The 18,448-nt window shown below is 44.2% G+C and overlaps 1 protein-coding gene across 3 annotated transcripts in view; it reads left to right on the top strand.

The window, feature by feature from the left end:
* Window positions 1–18,448, top strand: part of GRIP2 (glutamate receptor interacting protein 2) — a 256,470-nt gene that overhangs the window by 162,933 nt on the left and 75,089 nt on the right. Inside the window, exon 1 of one of the 3 annotated variants that reach the window (XM_053989596.1) lies at window positions 11,997–12,192. The exons of the other annotated variants lie outside the window; for them this stretch is intronic. Within the exon in view, the coding sequence (XP_053845571.1) occupies window positions 12,153–12,192 (40 nt within the window). The 5' untranslated portion in view covers window positions 11,997–12,152. Of the gene's footprint in view, window positions 1–11,996; window positions 12,193–18,448 lie in introns of those variants that run through there. 3 annotated transcript variants of the gene reach the window in all.

The raw sequence follows: 18,448 nt of genomic DNA on the forward strand, positions 1-18,448 counted from the left end.
GGGAAAAACTCCTCGGATGGGGAATTGCATCTTACTTTTTCAGGCTTTTCCCTCGGCCTCAATGACTTAAACACAGCTGTGATGGCGTAAATCAGCTGTGCCATGTAAACACTTAAATTTTGTGTCCTGTTGCTATAGAAACTTTCCCAAAGCCTGGGTACCAGCACAGCCACTTTGCTGTTTTGGGAACACTGGATGGCTCTAAGCTGGGGCATCCAGTCCAGGAGATCTCCTGTGGACTTAGACCCATTCTGGAAAGGACTTTTTTTGGCTGCTGCATTTGGGCTGCTGAGGTATTAAAGAAAGTGAAGATCTGCATGCACTTAGTGCCAGCTTTATTCCCTGGTGACAGGAGATGGGTTTCCGCCGAGCACGCTGCCCTCTGTTAACTGCGGGTATTTGGGAGATTCTTAAATACAGTATTATATCCCTAATTATGCAGAAATCCTTCAATCTGGCGTGTTTCATCTGGAATTATGCTCGACTGTCAAATCCTGCCAAATACCTTCTTAGAGCGAGGGAGGCTGGTGCACTTGGGTTGCTCTCTGCAGAGAGGAGAATCCCGGCCACGAGGCCACAGCTCCCAGCCCTGGGCAGGATCAGCAGATGTGGATGCTGCTGGAGTGGCTCTGCCAATGTCCCTTTTCACAGGGGACAGCAGGTACACCCACCTTCCCTCGTCCATGTGGTCCCAGTGTAAACATTTATGTTGTTGGAAGCTTCCCAAGTAAGGGGAGTATTTTTATTTGTCTGTGGAGTTCCTTCATGGCAACGCTTCCAGAGAGGTTCCTTCCAACCCAAGTGATTCCATGAAGAAGGGAAAGGAGAAAGTGGCTTGGAGAGAGGATTGATGTGGTAGATACAGTAATGACCTGTGAAGAACATTTGCACCTTCCTCTTCCAATACCCTTCTCCTCTGGCTAAATCCCTGTACACCAGGAGTGAGTCATTCTGGGGATAACTACAGCTGCATGATGCTTTGTATATTTAATAATGTATTTAATGTAGCTGCAATTCAGATCACAAATACCCTTTGTAATGGTGAGACTACATCCTGATGGGCTTGAGGCAATGCTATTTCTAAAGGAATCCACTTTTTAATTACTTTGGAGTACCACATAAAATGTAAGTAGTTGTTAGTCAGCCATACCTGGGCACCATCTACATGTAATGGTCTCCAGGAGTGTGTGGTTACTGCAGGGGTGCACCTCAAATCTTGCAAGGAAACTTTAATGTCCCCATTGTGACCTGCCCCTCAGGTGTTGCTTGTTGGTTCAGAGCCTCTGTAGGCTTCACTGCTCTGATTGTTTTGATCAAGACCTGTTTGATCCTGTTGTCTGTGCTCTGACATATGTGCATCAATTCTCAGCTATAAAGAAAGCAATCCCATAATTTTCACTCAAATCTCCACATCCTACTAAGCTTTGTGCTGCTTCTCAGAAATGAATTAATAGTTGAGTAAATGGGGTTTATAGTACAGTATGTTTTGGAGAATAAATATTCTTAAGTGATCACTCTGTAAATAATTGGACAGACTATTTCTATTACAAAAAGCTTTTTCTAGGAAGCTCTTCTGTAATGCTAGTTCAGTTCTGCAGTAGGTCTGTAACTGCATGTCAGGGATGTCAGCTAATGTGAAGGTGGGTGATCACAAAACTAGGTCTTCACAGTGCTTCTTACTGCTTTCAGAAAATAATTTTCTCTCTGCTTTTTTGTTTTTCTTTGAAAAGAAGAAGACAGTCAAAGTATCTTTTTGCCAAATATATAGCTTTAAAACTTGATTTTCTTGGCCATAATTTGTCCAGTGTTGATTCTGGCTTGGATTCTGTGTTTTCATCTTTGTGGAGTAATAAGGTTTTCAGTATTGCTCCTAGTGGCTCTTGCACAGAAATGCACTCTTGGAGTAGGAGGTTTTGCTCTAGAGAGTCAGCTTCTGCAGGATTTTTGTGCCTTTGAGTATCAGAAGCAATACTCAGGAAAGCAATAATGAACAAATATCTAACTTTTAATGCCTTTTTGCATAAGTAACTACCATGTTTCAGCATGTGAACAGCTGCTGAGGTAGCAGAGTGTGCACTTGCTGCCTCTTCTCATGTGTAATCTAAAGGTACAAATGATAAAGCATCTTTCCCATAAACTGGGTCACTGGGTTAAGAGAGTTTTGAAAACATCCCCTCCTAACCCATGCCTCTAGTATCTCAGCATCCATCTAGATTTTAATATGGCCATATGCTCATAATATGTGTGTCTGTCATCTGCTTGCTCTGAGGATTTTCTCCCTTAGTTGAGGAAATACTTTGCAAGATCGAGATCACTGCTGAATGCAGGATGATGCTGTGGCTGGCAACAATTCATCTTCATTTGAACACTAAATATTCCAATTCACCAGCTAATGAAAGGCTTGAATTAGGATAGCAACTTCGTGACTGTTCCAGGAAGGGTTTGAAAGGCAATATTGAGCTGTACTTCACACAAATTCAGTTTTTAAAAACTAGCTGAGCTTTTGAAATTTCTGAGTATGGTACCCATTCCCTGGACTCCTGTGTCTTCTGCTTCCATGGGTTTGACTGAGACACTCTTGTATGGGTATTGTTTGCACAGCTTCCTTCCTGGGTTTGAGTATGTTCTTTTTGATAGTGATTCAGCAGAAAATTCTAAGTTTTAGGGAGAGGAGGAATAGGGGAAGCAGTTACTGAGCTGTATTTGCTGGTATGTCAAAAGAGATGAATCTTCTCTCTAGTTTACAGATTGCTAAAGTTAGGAAATTGATTCAAGGGACTTGAGATGACCTGTTCTCTGGGCAAACATGTTCTTCTCCTTGGCCATTCCAGGGGAAGCCCTGGGGATGCTGTTAGACAGCTCATACAGGTGGGGCTGGCTCCCTTCCCCAGTGCCTTCCTGAACAGCACTGCTGAGACATTATGACACAAAACATTAGCTTGACTTATTGATTCAAACACTAAATGCTTCCTCCTTCTCCCCTTACCTTCTGGGTTCAAGTGGTCTGTTGCTTTTGTGATCTCCAGTCTGGGTAGGGTGGGCTGGCACACTGTTACTCCTAATGGTGTGGCCTTCCCTGGTCTGATCATAGGAGTAGGAAAAGTTGCTCTGCTAACAGGTGTGTTACCCCTTTGGGAGTGGTAATCAGGATCTTGCAAGGAGGTGCCAGATGCTGGTTTTCTGAGCAGCAGGAGTGCAGATTTCAGGTAAAGAAGGACTTGGTCTTCCTTACCCTGCAGCAGCAAGAGCTGAATGGCTACAACCTCATTTGTTCATTTAAGATGTCTTTGAATGTACATTTTCTCCCCCTCCCCTCTTTCTGAGAAATAGGCTTCACTCTGCCTTTGCTATTAGGGATCCTCCTCTCCTTTAAGTACATCTCTCCCAGAGAGATCACAGGATCAAGCCAACCCCTTTTTCTCATGTAATACAAATCCCATCTAGTCCATGTAGTCAAGATTCCCAACTAGCTTTACGGGCAGTCTGTGAGAGCAATAGGTCGTAGCTGTCACTGTGGTTAGCAGAATTAATTTCTCTCTTTTTAAATGGAAGGCAGTTGTTCTCCCAGCTGGCTCTTCTAAATCTTCTCCCAGCCTAGAGCTTAGCAGCCAGGTCCCAGCCACCCTGAGGTTTGTGGGACCATGTTCTCACTTTTGTGGGATAATGACTTTTCTGCCCTTGTCCAAATGACACTGACTACCAGTTACAAAAGGAACATGGTAAATTCATCTGTTAGCTGCTCTCTTTCCTGCAAGATTGACTTCCATCAGGGATTTTTACAGCCCAATGCTGTGTCTTTTGTGATGGGGATGTGTGGTGGAGGAAATTTATTGTTCCCTTCCTAATAGATAACTGTAATTTCATTTCAGAACAAGCACTTTATGTGCAAGAAAGAGATTCCATTATGCCACCACACAGCATTGGGAGCATCTGTGGCAGTGGGGTATTTGGATTAAAGAGAGTAAAGGCTGCACATCTGCTGCCCTCCACCCCAATTCACGGAACAAAGTGTTAATCCTAAAGAAAAGAGAGCAATTAGCTTGTAAACCCTTCCTGAACCCACTGGAAGATTAGCCATTTTCAATTAAAGCTTTTCAGCTGGAAAGATAATGGGCTAAAATTTCCAGCTTTAAAAAAATACTATTATTGACCGTGTGGCTTTATTTCTGCCAATTTGCGTTCTTTATAATTAGCTACCCTGGGATAATTAGGGCTGCCTCACACCATACACTGATCCCCACTCTCCCCCCTTAAAACCCAAACGGGAAACTGACTTTGTGGCTGGTCTCTTGGCCTGTTGCAGCTGTCACGGATCCACTGGTGTTGTCTGGATCCACGCTGGGGATGAGCCTAAGCAGTATTTGATAGGTGACTGCAACACACCAGTGAAAGGACAAACCTTTACAGACTGCTGGGAGCGTGCTCTAACTGCTCCCGGGGAGACCGGATGGGAGCAGCGAGGCTGCTCCCATCCTGCAAACCTGCACTAACAAGCAATTTGCAGTCCCTCAGGGAGCTCCGCGTGTTCTGAATAAATCAAAATTCTTCATAAATCACCGGTCTCAGCACTTGGGGGTTACCCGGAGCTGTGTGTGGCTCTGCCTTGCCCCAGCTTGGGAGGTAAAACCTGACAAGCTGGAGCGGGAGCAGCCGGCAGCTGGGAGCGCCTCGCCCGGCACACGCGGCTGCACCAGCCCCGTCCGAGGGCGCCTGCGAGCTCCGGCGCCTCTGAGCGCCGCATCCCCCTCGGGGCGCTGGGAGAGCCGGGAGCCCTCCTGAGGCAGCCGGGGAGCCTGACCTGGTTTCACCCCGCGCTGGGAAGCTGCTGCCTGTGGCGTGGCAGTGCCTTTTGGGTCATGTCTGTCTGCTTTCTGCGATCGGCTCCCCCCGCGCTCCTGCTGCCACCGCGGCGTGTGGCGCCGGTGCTGCTCGGCGCGGTGTGTGCCTCCCCCAGCGTGGGGGAGAGCTGGGGGCTGGAGCCGACACCGGCCCGTGGCCTCGTCCAGCGCTGTGTCCCCGCTCAGCCGGGCACGCCTGCCTGCTCTGCCTTGTCGCCCCTGCTACCACGAGTCAATGTCGCCTGCTTTGGTGGCTTTGGTCCCTACATGTGACTCTGAAGCACAGCCGTGCCTGTGCTGCTGGTAGTGGCTGAGCAAAAACCGAGGAGGAAGGCTGACCTTTCAGAACTGCCTGGCCATGCAGCCTGAGGTGCCTCACATGAGGTACCTCCTCAGCCAAGGACTTCTGAATGAGGTGAGCTCACTGAGGTATCTGAATGCAAAACCATCCAGAGCTCTGACTCCTGGGTGCAATGTGAGCTGTGCTTTTTCTGAGTCACCAAAATTATTGGTATTGCTTTTAGTTCTTGGCTGTCTCCCATATAGACCTTGGCCAGGTCTCACCTAGCTTTGCCTTGTTGCACAGCATAGATGCTGCATAGTAGCATGCTAGAGCATATATAAAAGCCATTAAAGCTTTTGTTTGGTGGAGGAATATGGCTTGGTTCTCTTGAGATTTCACTGGCCTTATCATGCTGCTGATATTAATACTGTCTTTTGCAGTCAGTGCTTTTCCTGCTATTTGTTGAAACACATATGAAAATGTGCCTTGGAAAATATTTTATATCTGAGCTAGTTAATACAGCACCTTGGAGAGAAGGTGTCTGATGCAACAGAGTACAAATGAAACCTCATTAAGCAGAAATTCAGTGATTCTACTGAATGCCCCAGCAATTAAATTTCATCTCGTTTCATATGCAGGTCAGGAGAGTTAGGAAAGAGAATAGAGGCAGCAGAGCAATGTGGCTCTGTACTATGCAAATTAGTGTTAACATGGCATTTCATTTATTGTTAATGCATTGTTACACTGCTACTCATTGAAAAGAAACTGTGTGACAACGGGTAAGACTGATGACCCACTTGCTTATTTTTCCATCTGCATTGGCAGCATTGCTTCTGCAGAGACCTGTGCCAAGATAAATCCTTTAAGGGGAAGATGCAGAGGTTTTTCTTCCCACAGGCAGGAGTAGAGTTGGATGCTAAGACCTATTCTACAGGTTGCAGCATTGCCTCTTTCTCTGTCTTTTTTTCTCATGTCTGTGGCATGGCCACATCCCTGCTACTAGAAGAGTCCTTTGCTTGGGCTGAAGCACTGCATCCTTTTGGATCAAGAGGAAGAAGTCTTCAGTCCCTACTGCTGCAAAGACCTGAGCTCTTGTGGCCACTAACATACTGAGGGGTTGAGGGATGCTGATGTGCTTTGCAGCGCCATCCATGTGCTCACACCTCTGCTCCCTGCAGTCCTTTGGGCTGACTGAGCTCTAAGGTTGTGTCCTATTCTTGTTGGGCTGCAGTTCCTGTTTCCCATTTTTTCTCTATATGCAAAGGTCTGTAGCAGAAGATGTTTTCTCTCATCTGTACTTTGATTGTGTTGGAGCTTGTTTCACCTAAATTGCTCACCCACCGTGTGGAAGGAAGGTGGATGCAGGCCAGCTGCTAAAAGACCCATCACTACTTTCATTCTTGATGACATGAATAAAATATAAAGAAGAAACAGCATTTTTGCTGAAGAAGAGATCATGAACAGGCCCTTTCAGGGCAGCCACTGGTGCAGGTATTGAAGTGCCAAGTGCAGCTGCCACTCACTTGATGTGGATTGGAGCAGTTTAATGACCTTAAAACTGGAAATCAGTTCAATCACTGAAAAGTTTAGATGCTTACTTGCCCTCCTTGTTATTTTTTTCTTTTTCTTTTTTTTATGTCAACAAATTGCTCACATTCCAGTGCATGGATCACTAAAAGCTGAGAAGTAGGCATTTTGTTTCCTCTAGTGGTTTGGTGTTGCTCTTGCTTTCTGTGTCTGCATGGTTCCTCCAATTACACACGTGCTCGAGGATTTTACCAGTGTCACAAGGCTATGGGGTACCAGCCAGCTATATTTCTATGAAAGATTTGAGGGGGGTAAAAAGTAAAACCAATTAGGAGATTCTCCAAAGGAAGGAGGGGTGTATTTTGCCTAGAAAAAGTACTCGTTCTGTACATAAAGCCACAGAAGTAGAGATACATGGGACAAATATGCTCTGTGTACCTGAAAGTGTTGAACCTCCTTTCAGAAGCTGTGCATGCAACTTCCAGAGCTCTGCTCCTTTTGGACCAGGTCATAAACTCCAACCTTGCCCTGGCATGGCTGGTGGTGGTTGTTGTATCTTTAACCTCCTGCTGTATTTCTTATTGCTGTGTCTTGTCAAACTCATCTCCATTTGGCTTAAAAAATCATTGTAAAGCCAAGATTCACTTTTGTTGGGATGACCTTTGCTAACAAGGTCCCTGAACGAGCTCTTTTGTATCATTAGAGCTGGCTGGGGAATAAAGGACCTTGTACTTTCCTGCAGCCTATTTATCTTCCACTGTTTCTCTTATCAGCACTGGGGTCTCCAACCCCAGTGTGTCCTACTCTGATTACCCAGAAAAATGTGCAAGAACCATTTTATTGTGCTCTGATGGTGGAGGGAATGGATGGGGGTCTTGGAGGTACCTTTGCTCTGTAAAGGAAGTATTCTGTCTCAGTGCTCTGCGTGTGCGTGCAGCATGGGTTCTAATTGCTTACTGGATGGGTCAATTTATCTTTCAGTGTTCACTACCTGTAATAAATTAGTGTTTAGGACTGGCTGGTGGAATTTGCACTTGAAGAAAAGAACAATCAAGGACTTCCTCTGGCTCCATTATTAAGCTGTTTAAATACCCTTAAAGATTTTTTCTTTTCAAGTCCCTTCTCCATTTGCCATAAAAATATATTGATGAAACAGTGCATTGCATTTGGGGTTGTATGTATAAATCAGGGCATCTGCTTAGACCAGAGATGAGGCCTGAGGCTGATATGCAGTTGTCTGGGATTTCTAAATAAGCAAAACTATGTAAAATTGGAGCAGATGAAATGGAGCAAATGTGCAGCCAATGGGTAGCTGGGTAATCAGCTGTGAAATCTCTTCCACCAAGAGAGTGATGGGTCTTCCTTTTGTCCCTCCTCCTCCCTGTCTGTTGCAACCAAAAATCAAACAAAGAAGGCTCTCCAAACTTTTTGATTTTGTGCAGAAATTCATAGAATTCCCAGTAAATACTGTCTTTCCCAGTAAGAAAACTGGAAGCACTGGGTCTGCTGTGCCAGAAACAAGCCTTGAGAGGGTGGATGAGCAGGAAGATGAGTCCCTAGTCCCAGGGGGACCCTGATGTGCAGGCATGTATTATTAAATGGAAGAAGTAGGATGAGAAGGAGATGGTAACTGAAAATCTTAATTTAACATCTGAACTAAAAAAAAGTAGAAAGCATCTGTGTCAGTCTCTTCTGAACCTTCCCTAACCCAAAGCAATTTCTGTTGCTATTAATATCATTTTATATGCGGTTGGAACGTCGGTGTTTCTCTGCGCTCTCTAAGTGCATGTGGTTGGGGGTTTTTCCTCATCATTTTCTTGTGGCTCACTGTTCATTATGTTCATTCAACTGTCTTCATAGAGTCTCCTGAGACTTCCTAATGTGGAGTGATGTAAGATTCTCTCTATGTTCTCCACAGCTCAGACCATGTTCAGTGCTAAATGGTTCATATCAGGATCTTGTGTGAGTGTTCCACAGTCCTGTGACTTCTGACATGGATCCTTTTGGATGTGGTTAAATAATAATAGTTACAAATACCTATCAAACACTGGACTAAATAATGGATATTCTGAATAGCCTGTGATCTTCCCTCTGCTGTCCTCTCTGTCTGGTTTGGATAAAAGTGTATTCAGTAAATGTTGTCCCAACCAATTTAGGCCATGCAAGGTTTGCAGCATCGCTCCCAACGAGGTTCTGGGAGGATTTGTAAGGCAGCTCTGGGGAAATATGTATGAGGTTCACGAGCAGGACAGGATGTGGTGGGTACAAGAAATGCTAAACCAAGCGCTAGTACATGTCTGTGCATGTAAGGGTAGATACTCCTTACTTACAACAAATGAACTTTACTCGGAGGGCAGCCTGTTCCTGAGAAAAGTAAATGCCCATTTCTGCAGAGCAGGTGCTTGTTCACTGGCATCACCACTTCAGTTGTATGGATGAGAGCCACAAGCCTGCATGGATGGATGTTTCCAATAGGGACCACCCAGAAGCTCTCTAGCCTTGGGCTGTCCTCAGCCTGTGCTGTCTTTCTCCTTGAGCATTTTATATTGAAGTGGGAGTGCAAGAAAGCATTTCCTAAACCCTCTTTCCTCCTGGAGTGGTAATAGGAGATCAGAATATGCCAAAAAAAACAGAACTGATTTTTTTTGTTTTTTTGTTTTTTTTCCTGTGAAAAAACTTTTTTAACATCCCACCTCCACAAAATTAACTTATTTTAAAAACCATACATTCGTAGATTGATATTGCCAGAGCATTTTTGGAAAACTACTAATTCTGAGCACACGAACTTAAAGTTCATGTCAAAAAGGTCCAGGACAATGCACAGATTGTTCCTGAAACATCAAAACTCTATATACTGTTCCTCGAGTTTGTCACCATAGCTTAGGTTGATGCTCTTTTATGACACCTACACGTTTTGATGCCATACCATGTGTTTTTGGTCTGCCTTGTTTTGTTGGGGTGTGTGATGTATCCTTTCCCTTCCCCATTAGAAACTCAAGCTGTTCACTTTAACTGGTTTTAATGTAATGCCACCTGAAACATGATGAAAGTGTTGTGTTTGTGGATTTTGGCCAGAAACCGTAAACATCTTAGTCCTCTCCAGGCTCCTGGTGCTCTGGTGTTTTGCCAAGCAGCTCAATGAATGCCACCAGCAATTCCAGGCTTGAAATGCCCAAATGCCTCTTCCTTCTCCACCAACATCAGAGGAATGGGGCAGCTCCAGCCAGTTCTCATCCAAAAAACAAGAAGCTTCAACTGTGTATTAGAGCTGTGTTCTCACACACTTTTTTTCATGCAGCAGATAAGGTGGGAAGAATTTTATGGTGGTGTCAACACAAACAATTATTTAAAATTTTTCTTTAAAGCACCATTTTTGAGACATCCATTTCATGGCACCCAAAGCAATGGGCTATTCTCAAATTAGCAGCTTCTTGTATTTGTGGTGCAACTGGTAATGTTTTTTCCTTTAAGATGAAATTTCTTTGCAGCAAAAGCATTAATAGCTGTGTGAAAAGATTTCTAATTATAAATTTTGCCTCAATTACTAATTAAGTCTATTGTCAGACTGAACAACTTCTTTTAAACAAATTATGGACCAAAATATCTCTTTTGTAAGTAGTTTTTTTTATTACTTAGTGATTTTATTGCTTTTGTATAAGTTATCCTCTCATGAAACAGCTGAATTTGAACCACAATAGAGATGCTGCTGCATTTCAATCTGAACAAGAGCTCTGGCATTAGGCTGAAACCCAGTTATCCTCCTCCACACAGAGTTAGGACCCCCAGGTCTATAAAAATTTCCTGCTGGCGCATTCAGATGTGTTTAGTTCCTCTTGATTTATCCTGATTTCTTTCCAAAGGAAACAAGGCTTAACCTTGCTGCCTTTCCATGAGCTTCCTTCTAAATTTGTGACCTCTTGGCTACTTTCAGACAAATCTAGTAGCAGTCTCAACCATGACTGGACCCTCATACAAAAATGTAGATGCCTTTTGTGCCTTAGTCCATGCTTGTCTTGATATCTCTTCACTGTTTGGGGTATAATCTTGCTGTTATAGATGACGGTAGTTCTCAAGATAATAGGGTGACTGTGGAGAATGCTGCCATGAGCTGGTTAGCACAGTTTCCATCTCACAGCTTGGCTGAGAAGGGGACTTGCACAGTGCTGGAGGCAGGATTTGACCCTATGCACACCCTTATAGCCTCATGGGCAGGGCGTTGGCATGCTCTGGATCTTCAACACAAATCAGCCAACTTTTCCATTTTAATAGTAAAGGAAGGAGACGCTGGTTTACTGCAACCATTTCTTCCTAGGCCAGTGCCCTTTCCCTACCCACAGCGCAGGGCCAGCAGTTTCGAGGGAAGCCAGGCAGCATCTTGTCCTGGAGGGCCAAACTCCTCGTGACCAGCTGGGTCCCAGCACTGCCCTCGAAGCCTCCTCTCGCCAAGATCTCAACACAGGACTTGCATGCCTTTTGCCCGTGCTGATTCCTCCGCCCTTCCTAAGAAAGGGTTAAAGCGAGTTTTCAGCAAACGCTGTAGGGAGGACACAAGGCTGCAGCCTGATATTCCCTTACGAGCACCGTGTGTATGTGTTTGGGAGGCACTGTAATGCTTTGACAGCAGCTTGACATTGCCTTGAAAGGTGCTGGAGGCTCTGCAAGCACTTGCCAAGAGGGGGTGGGGGAGAGGAAAGTGTGTCAGGCAACACTGCAGTCGCAGCCTCTTCTTGTGCTCAGCCCCGCTGCTGCTGCTGCAACTGCAACTGCAACTGCAACTCGGGGGCTGCTGCGCGGCTCCGCTGCCGGCCAAGTTCTGGCGCTGAGCGCGGCGCGGGGGCAGCGCTGCCTCCGCCGCAGCACCGCCTGCCCGCCCTCCTCCCGTTTATGCCTTTTTTTATTCCCCCACCCCCCCGCCTGAAATGCCCATGAAAGCCAGCGAGGGGCTGGGGCAGGAAGGGGCCAGCACATCTCCGTGGGATGATGCCCGCTCTCCGCCGGCGGGGCGCGGGGTGGAATTCCGCCGGGAATGAAGTGCTCGCTCGACATTTGCTGCATCTGCCGGAGCGTTAGGGTTCAGTGGCTGCCTCCCCTTCAACCAGCTGTTCCGGCTAATCACTGCGCTTCCAACTTTTGCTTGGCAATGCCTGATGGACAGTGGAGCCGAGAGAACTAGCACCGGATTTTTAGGACCTCATTAAAAAAAACCCCATACCCTTCATTTTCCTATTTCTATACAGGACTGGCGAGCCGCACGTTAAACAGCCGTGTAAAGATATTTCTTCCTAAAGGATTGCCACATTTCTGAGTCCTCGCAAACTGGAGAGCCCCGGACGATTCGTGCTCGATCTCGCTGCCGGGCAGTGCGGGAGCCGCGTGTGCGCCGCAGCCGCGCTCGGTGGTGGGAGGCAGCCCGGGCTGCCCGGGAAGGGATTCCAGCGCAGGCAGGGAGAGAAAACGGAGCGGCTCTTACAATTAGTTGAATGATTTGATAGATAACAGCAGATATGCTTTGTGGACTGAAAAAGGATTTGCAGTCAGACTTTGGTGAGTGAGCCTCGTCTGTATTTTTTTTTTCACCCTTGTCCAGTACTTTACTTTTGTTTAATCTGATTTTCTTTAAGCATCTTTAATATCATTAACATTTTCATGTGCTACTTTCAAAGTGGTTTTATAAATCCAAACAATTGCATGCAAACTTAATTGCTTTGATTTGTGAAATATATCTTTGCTTCTCTGTAAGGAATTTCTCCCTGTGACCACTGGAGAGTACCCTTCAGGCTACCTTCTCCTTCTCCACCTGGAAGATTGGCAGTCACAGGGGCTGGTTCTTATGGCACCTAAGATATTGTGGAGCATTTACAGCTGTTTTGGCTCTTTAAAAAACAAAATCTAAATGCAGCTCCTTATTTTCCAGGCTCAGTGTGTGAATGGTCTGGGCATTCAGCAGTAGTGATTAGAGGGCTGGGAAGAAAGAGGGGAGAAGGGACTCTGCTGAATGTATTGGGATCACTGCCATTGCTCCCCCTCCTGTATAATCCACTGTTACCTTGTCTAATAAATATTTCAGTTCCTGCTAGAAATCTGCCATTTCAATGAGCCGCTACCCCCTGCTTTAGATATGAGTTCACTGTTACTGTGGAGTATAAAAAAATCTGTTTCATTTCTACAATAGAGTTGGTAGATGAGTGTAGAAGGGCACCTTTATAAAGGGCAGACATCAAATTCTGGCCCCAGCCTTTTCAGGATGGACAGGCTCTTATATTTCTAACTGAGTGCAATATTCAGGTACTTTGTTGCATGCTATGGCTCTGCTTGTTGCAGCTGACTGTGCTGCATGGAGCTTGTCTTCCGCTCTGATGCAAGCATTTCCCTTCTGAAAGCAAAGACATTGGAGTTGAAAGTACAGAGGTAATTTATGGTTTCTGAATCATTTTGCACGGCCTGAAGTGATATAGTGAGACTGACTTTGTTCTCTCCTTGGCATCAAGAAGCCCTAAAGCATGAACCTAACTTTAGAAAATTGTTTTCCCTCCCTCAATCTAAGGGTAAGATGAACCAGGTGGAAAGCACCTTAGCCTGGCTGTGTTGCCTAATCCCATAGATAGTGACTGGAGGCAATGTCCACCTACTGTACCAGCACAGCAAGAAGCACTTTGGGGGCTTAATTTGAAGCTGCCAGAGACATGTTGATGAGTCCTGATAGGCTGAGGGAATCTGGGCGTGTGACTTGGCAGGAACGCACTTGTTCCATGGAAAGATCAAAAGACAACTTGGCAGAATCTCACACTGCTCTTGGGGTTGAGCCAGGAACTGGGCCCTGGTTTGGAGGTGGCTGACACTGAGTGTGCTAGAGGGGTCTCCTTGATGCCACCAGCCACAGAGAGGGTCATCTCTGAAGCTCTTCCACCATCACACCAGAGACATCTGGTGCTCCAAGATGGCTGTGTTGTTGCAAATGGTGATGTCTGGATGCTGGGTAATCAAATGAGAATTTTTTTCTGATGTCAGCCCCAAACATTTCTCGAGAATGTTGTGTCACGTACGAGGGAATGGTGCAGTCACTGGGTGGGTAAGGAAGCCTTTTTACCCTGGTGTCAGACCCTCACAGCTTATGCTTGTGGTGCTCCTGAGGACCAAGATCATGGCTTTCATGGGAATGCTTTTTGGAAATCTAGAATGGAAGCAATGAAGGGAATTGCAATCTTACCACTCATTTTAGCATTTTAAGTGAAATAGACAAAACCAAATGGATTGTTTCAAAGAAGCACATTTCAGAAGTGCTTTTTGGGCCCACCACCATTAGGATATTGGTGATTTCTTTTCTTTCTGTCAGTTACTTTCAGACATTTTTTTGATGGGACATTTTAATAATAGAGAGATTTTGTGTGATCTTCAGAATGGAAGGGTCAGAAAACGCAAAGTAGCAGTGATGTTTTATATGAGGTGGTGTTTATTTTCTATTTAGAGTGAGTAGTTCTGCTGATAGGAGGGTGATTGTGTTTCCACAAGAGCCTTTGTAATCCTGCTGTTGGAGGACTTCCCTGAAATCCTTTATGGCCTTTCTGAAGTCCAGGAACATCCTCTACATTTTGCTCTAGCAAGCTTCGTATTCAGTTAGTCCTTACTGCAGGATCATTGCAGGAATGGGCAGAGGAACAGAACTCAATGAATCTCCTTTGTGCTGGTCCAAGTGACCCACTGAAGATCCCATCCCAAACCAGCCCATGTCAAATGTTAATTGTGGACAGCACAGACAACTTCAGAAGACCGTTTGTCTTTCAGATGTAACCATATGGGTGACTTAATTATTTTTGATTTTTTAAAAATACAATTTGTATAGAAGGCAAAGGAAGAATAAAGATAGTAGATGGGTGAGGATGTTCAGTGCTCTTCTGTTTGGGTTTGTTGTTTGGTTTTAGGTGTGGGTTTTTTTGCTGCCTTTAGAAGCCACGCTTTTAGCATGAAATGGACTCTCTGCAGACCAAGAAGAGCAGAATTTTCTGTCCTTTTCCCAGACTGGCAAACTGCACCCTTTATTGCAGGGTGAGAATGGCCAGAAAAAGAGACCTGTTAATAGATCTCTGCCCCTTCCTGCTCTCGGTTTTCAAGGGATCAGCTCCCCTGTTCCTTCTCTGCTTGCCAAATAAGCAGGGGAAAGAATAGAAAAAAACATGCCTGAGAGGGATAGAAAACTAATGTGAGGAGCTAGAATAAGACAGGAGGAAATCTTCATAGATAAATCTCCTAGGAAGAAAGATTTTATCTTTCTTATTGAAGAATTCATCACAATAGTGCTATTTAATATAAGTCCTGCTCATCAGGCTGCTTACGTCACTTGTCAGCTTTGCCTCAGTTGCAGCCAAATGAAAGATTAAGAGAAAAACAAACTGGGGTGTGTGTACCAAGACAAACATCTCTGGGTCTGAATCACTGATCTTAATTTCCTTGAGCCGAAACTGGGCAGAGAGAGTTTGTGCTGTCCCTCTGCCTTGAGATAGTACTGGCTATACCTGTGATAGCATCCATCCACATTGCATTTGAATATATCCAATCTGGGAGCACTGCATCAGCTCAAATTAATTCAGTACTCTAAAATATTAAGGAAAAGCTTTGCTTATTTGTAATTTCAGTGCCTTTGCATTCTGTCCTAACACAGATGACCAATTACTCCTTTCCCTCTGTGCATCATGTCCAAATATCTGAAGAGAGTAATAATACTTTTTTCCCTCCTCCCTCTCTTCTTTTTAGCATAGACAACTCATCTCTCCCCTCCAGCCTCAGAAGTTGTGGTCTTGCAGATGTCTGACCAACCTCCACCGATTCAACCTGAATGAACTCCAGCTGGGCCCCATGGTTGTTGAGCTGTGGTACCCAGGCCTGGGGACTGCATTCAAGCCAAGGCTTTTATCAGTGCTGAGCAAAATGAAATGATTTCATAGATTTTGTAGACTATACCCACCTTGCTTGTAGCAGGGTGTTAGCTCTTCCTGCATATGACATGGCACTGTGGATTTACATTTGCTTTGCAGCCCACAGTATCTGAAGAGTCCTTGCTGTCACTGCAATAGTTTTCCACCATCCTTCATTCATTAGATTGTTCCTGCCTGGGTCTGGTAGCTTGCATGCCCCTCTATCAAACTGTACATCTGTCTTTTCATGTATGAGTCACTGTGGGTTCAAAATCTACTTCCCAGCCTGCTTCCAGTCCCTCATGCCTTGTGGCTGTCAGTAAACTCAATAAGATCTCTGCAACCATCCAGGTAGTTTAGTGAAAACTTGGAGCCATACAAGGCTGGTGAAGGATACCCACAGAACTTCATTTAATACATCTTTCCCTCCTGATTGTGAACAACTGATGAATTTTCTCAGTGTGTGGTTTTCTAATCAGTTTTGCATACACTTCATAATCATCTGTATCCTGCTTCCCAAACATACTTACAAAAATAGCATGTGAAACAGTGTCAGAAGTATTTCTAAAATTGAGATATAGCAACTTGCATTTTCTGTCTATCCAGAAATGTTACTCTCATTTGGAAAGCAATTGAGTGGGCATGACTTATTTGTGGTAGATCCAGGTTTGCAGTTAGTCCTCCTCGTTTGTTAACAGCTCACACACAGATAGCTCCAGGAACTGAAAGAGAGGGTGATGGATTTGTCATTCTCTCGCCCCCACTCTGGTAGCATGCTGTTTTGGTTTGGTTTTTTTAAACTGAACATCACATTTTATTCTTCAGCCTTGTGATGTCTTACCCCTCCTCCTTAGGTTCTTAGGGATACCTCCTGATGGCTTTAGGACTTTGGTGACCAGGTCTCTAAAGTTTTGTTGACTAAACTTTTAAGTATAAATGGGCTGATCTGTGCTGTCAAAATGAATTCTTGCTCTTTTCTAGAGATGACCCATTCCACTGAAATTGCTCTTTTAGAGAAGAAAACAGATGAAAGTAATATCCTACAGCTTTTCATGGCCTATAGAAACAATTTTTAAAATTCAATTTTTCTCTTCCAGTTTGGAGGTTACTGAGTTTTTCTCTCAAATGCTTGTGGTCAAGCACATCTTATCACTACAGATTTGTTAAGAGAAAGATGTTTTTCAGTGCAAAGGCCAGGGAGACTTGATACAAATGTTGGTCCACAGTGTCAGTTGAACAACTGCTGTAGAGCCAGTGTTAAATGTTGGCGTCCAGTTTCCAGCCAAGGCATTAACCTCCCTGCCACCATGCTTAAGAAAATTTCATTGCCACTGGAAGAGGTTCACTCTGGCTTAGAGGGATCCATAGAAGGGGACTGAGTTTCATGTGGTATGTTAAGTCCTGCTTTTGGCTTTATGTCCAGGATCATTGTTCTTTATAATGTTTGTTCTGTTTTTTTAATCCATGGAAGACAGTGGTAACTGCACTGCCAAGGTGTTTGCATATATTAGGGCATGTAGGATTTGATTTCTTTTGAAAATGGACTGTTAAAATTGATTGTGTGAGGATGCCAATGTTTACTGCTTGTGATATTATCCACCTAACTCAAGGAAGGAAATCATGGAGTTTTACCCAGAAGGTTAGAAAAAGGTATTGGGCAACTTGGAGGGAAGGGCACCTCTGCTTTTGTGTGCAGCCATGTGTAGGTGTTGCAAATAAAAGAAACAATTAAACCTGGCAAGTAATAATAATCAGAAAGATGTGCTAATGCAGAGCTGGAGAGGAAAAAGTAGAGCAAAAAAAAATATTTAGCAATGTTCATCAATTGACAATGAAATGCTACCAGGCATAAGAACATTTAAGGCTCTTTTCAGCTGTCGGTTCAGCTACTGCATAAATTTTAGCATGTGAGTAATCCCATCAGGGTAGGCATGGTCTTAAGCCTTGATAGGATGGGGCCCCCAGGTCACTGTACGCCTGTCTATTCAAGGTGGCAGAATTTGGTTTCAAGACAAACGTGCTTGTGTGGGCGTTAGGAAATTCTGGGTCTGTGACAGTCTGACTGCCAGTCTGCTTCTGATTTTTCTTTCTTATAATATTATTATTATTATTATTTTCATAAAAAAAAATACTAACTGAGCTTGATGTTCTTAGCCACCAAGTTTATTAATCTGTGGATTTACAAATCAGTCTAGTAACTTGAAATGTGCAAAATCACACAGAATGAAGAATTTCTCTCCCTCCATTCCTAACAATTGCCACCCCTGATTTTTTTATTTCAATGGAAGTATTTTTTTTCCTTTGACCGTGTGTTTTTGTTCAAGGATCTGATAATTACATGCTTGGAGATGATGGCTTTTCAAAAGCATCTTTCCCAGCAATTTTCAACTGGAGATGTGGATAAAAATATCTCCCCATTTTTTATCAGAAATGTTTTCAGTAATGTGCAATTATGAGCTCTGCCTTCATTCAATTCATCCTGGAAGAATTTGCTTCACAGGGAAATTCGTTTTCTAGCTGCTGTAGATGCCAGCATAGTTGGCAGCTGCAGGTTTTGTGGGGAAGAGGGAAAAGAAAGGCCCAGAAATTAAAACTGCTGTGAAGTAAATTGATCTCAACACCTGGAAACCATGAAAAGATGGAATCTCACACTTTTTTGTAAAATCATTGTTAAACTGCTTTGTTTGTCAGTCCCAAAATGGCCCTGTAAATTATTTAGTGTAGCTGAGAGATGTAGAGATGATCCACTTCATCACTCCTCACAACTGATCTGTTTCTTACTGTGCAGGTTCATGTTAGCAAGGTGGAAGGCATTGTGGTTTTCTTCCCAGCAGTACTCCAACTTCCAGCCTTAATATATAATCAACACTTGTGTGGTTTATCATAATGAA

The sequence above is a fragment of the Vidua macroura genome, chromosome 13 (assembly GCF_024509145.1).
Source record: "Vidua macroura isolate BioBank_ID:100142 chromosome 13, ASM2450914v1, whole genome shotgun sequence".
In the NCBI taxonomy this organism is placed as follows: Eukaryota; Metazoa; Chordata; class Aves; order Passeriformes; family Viduidae; genus Vidua; species Vidua macroura.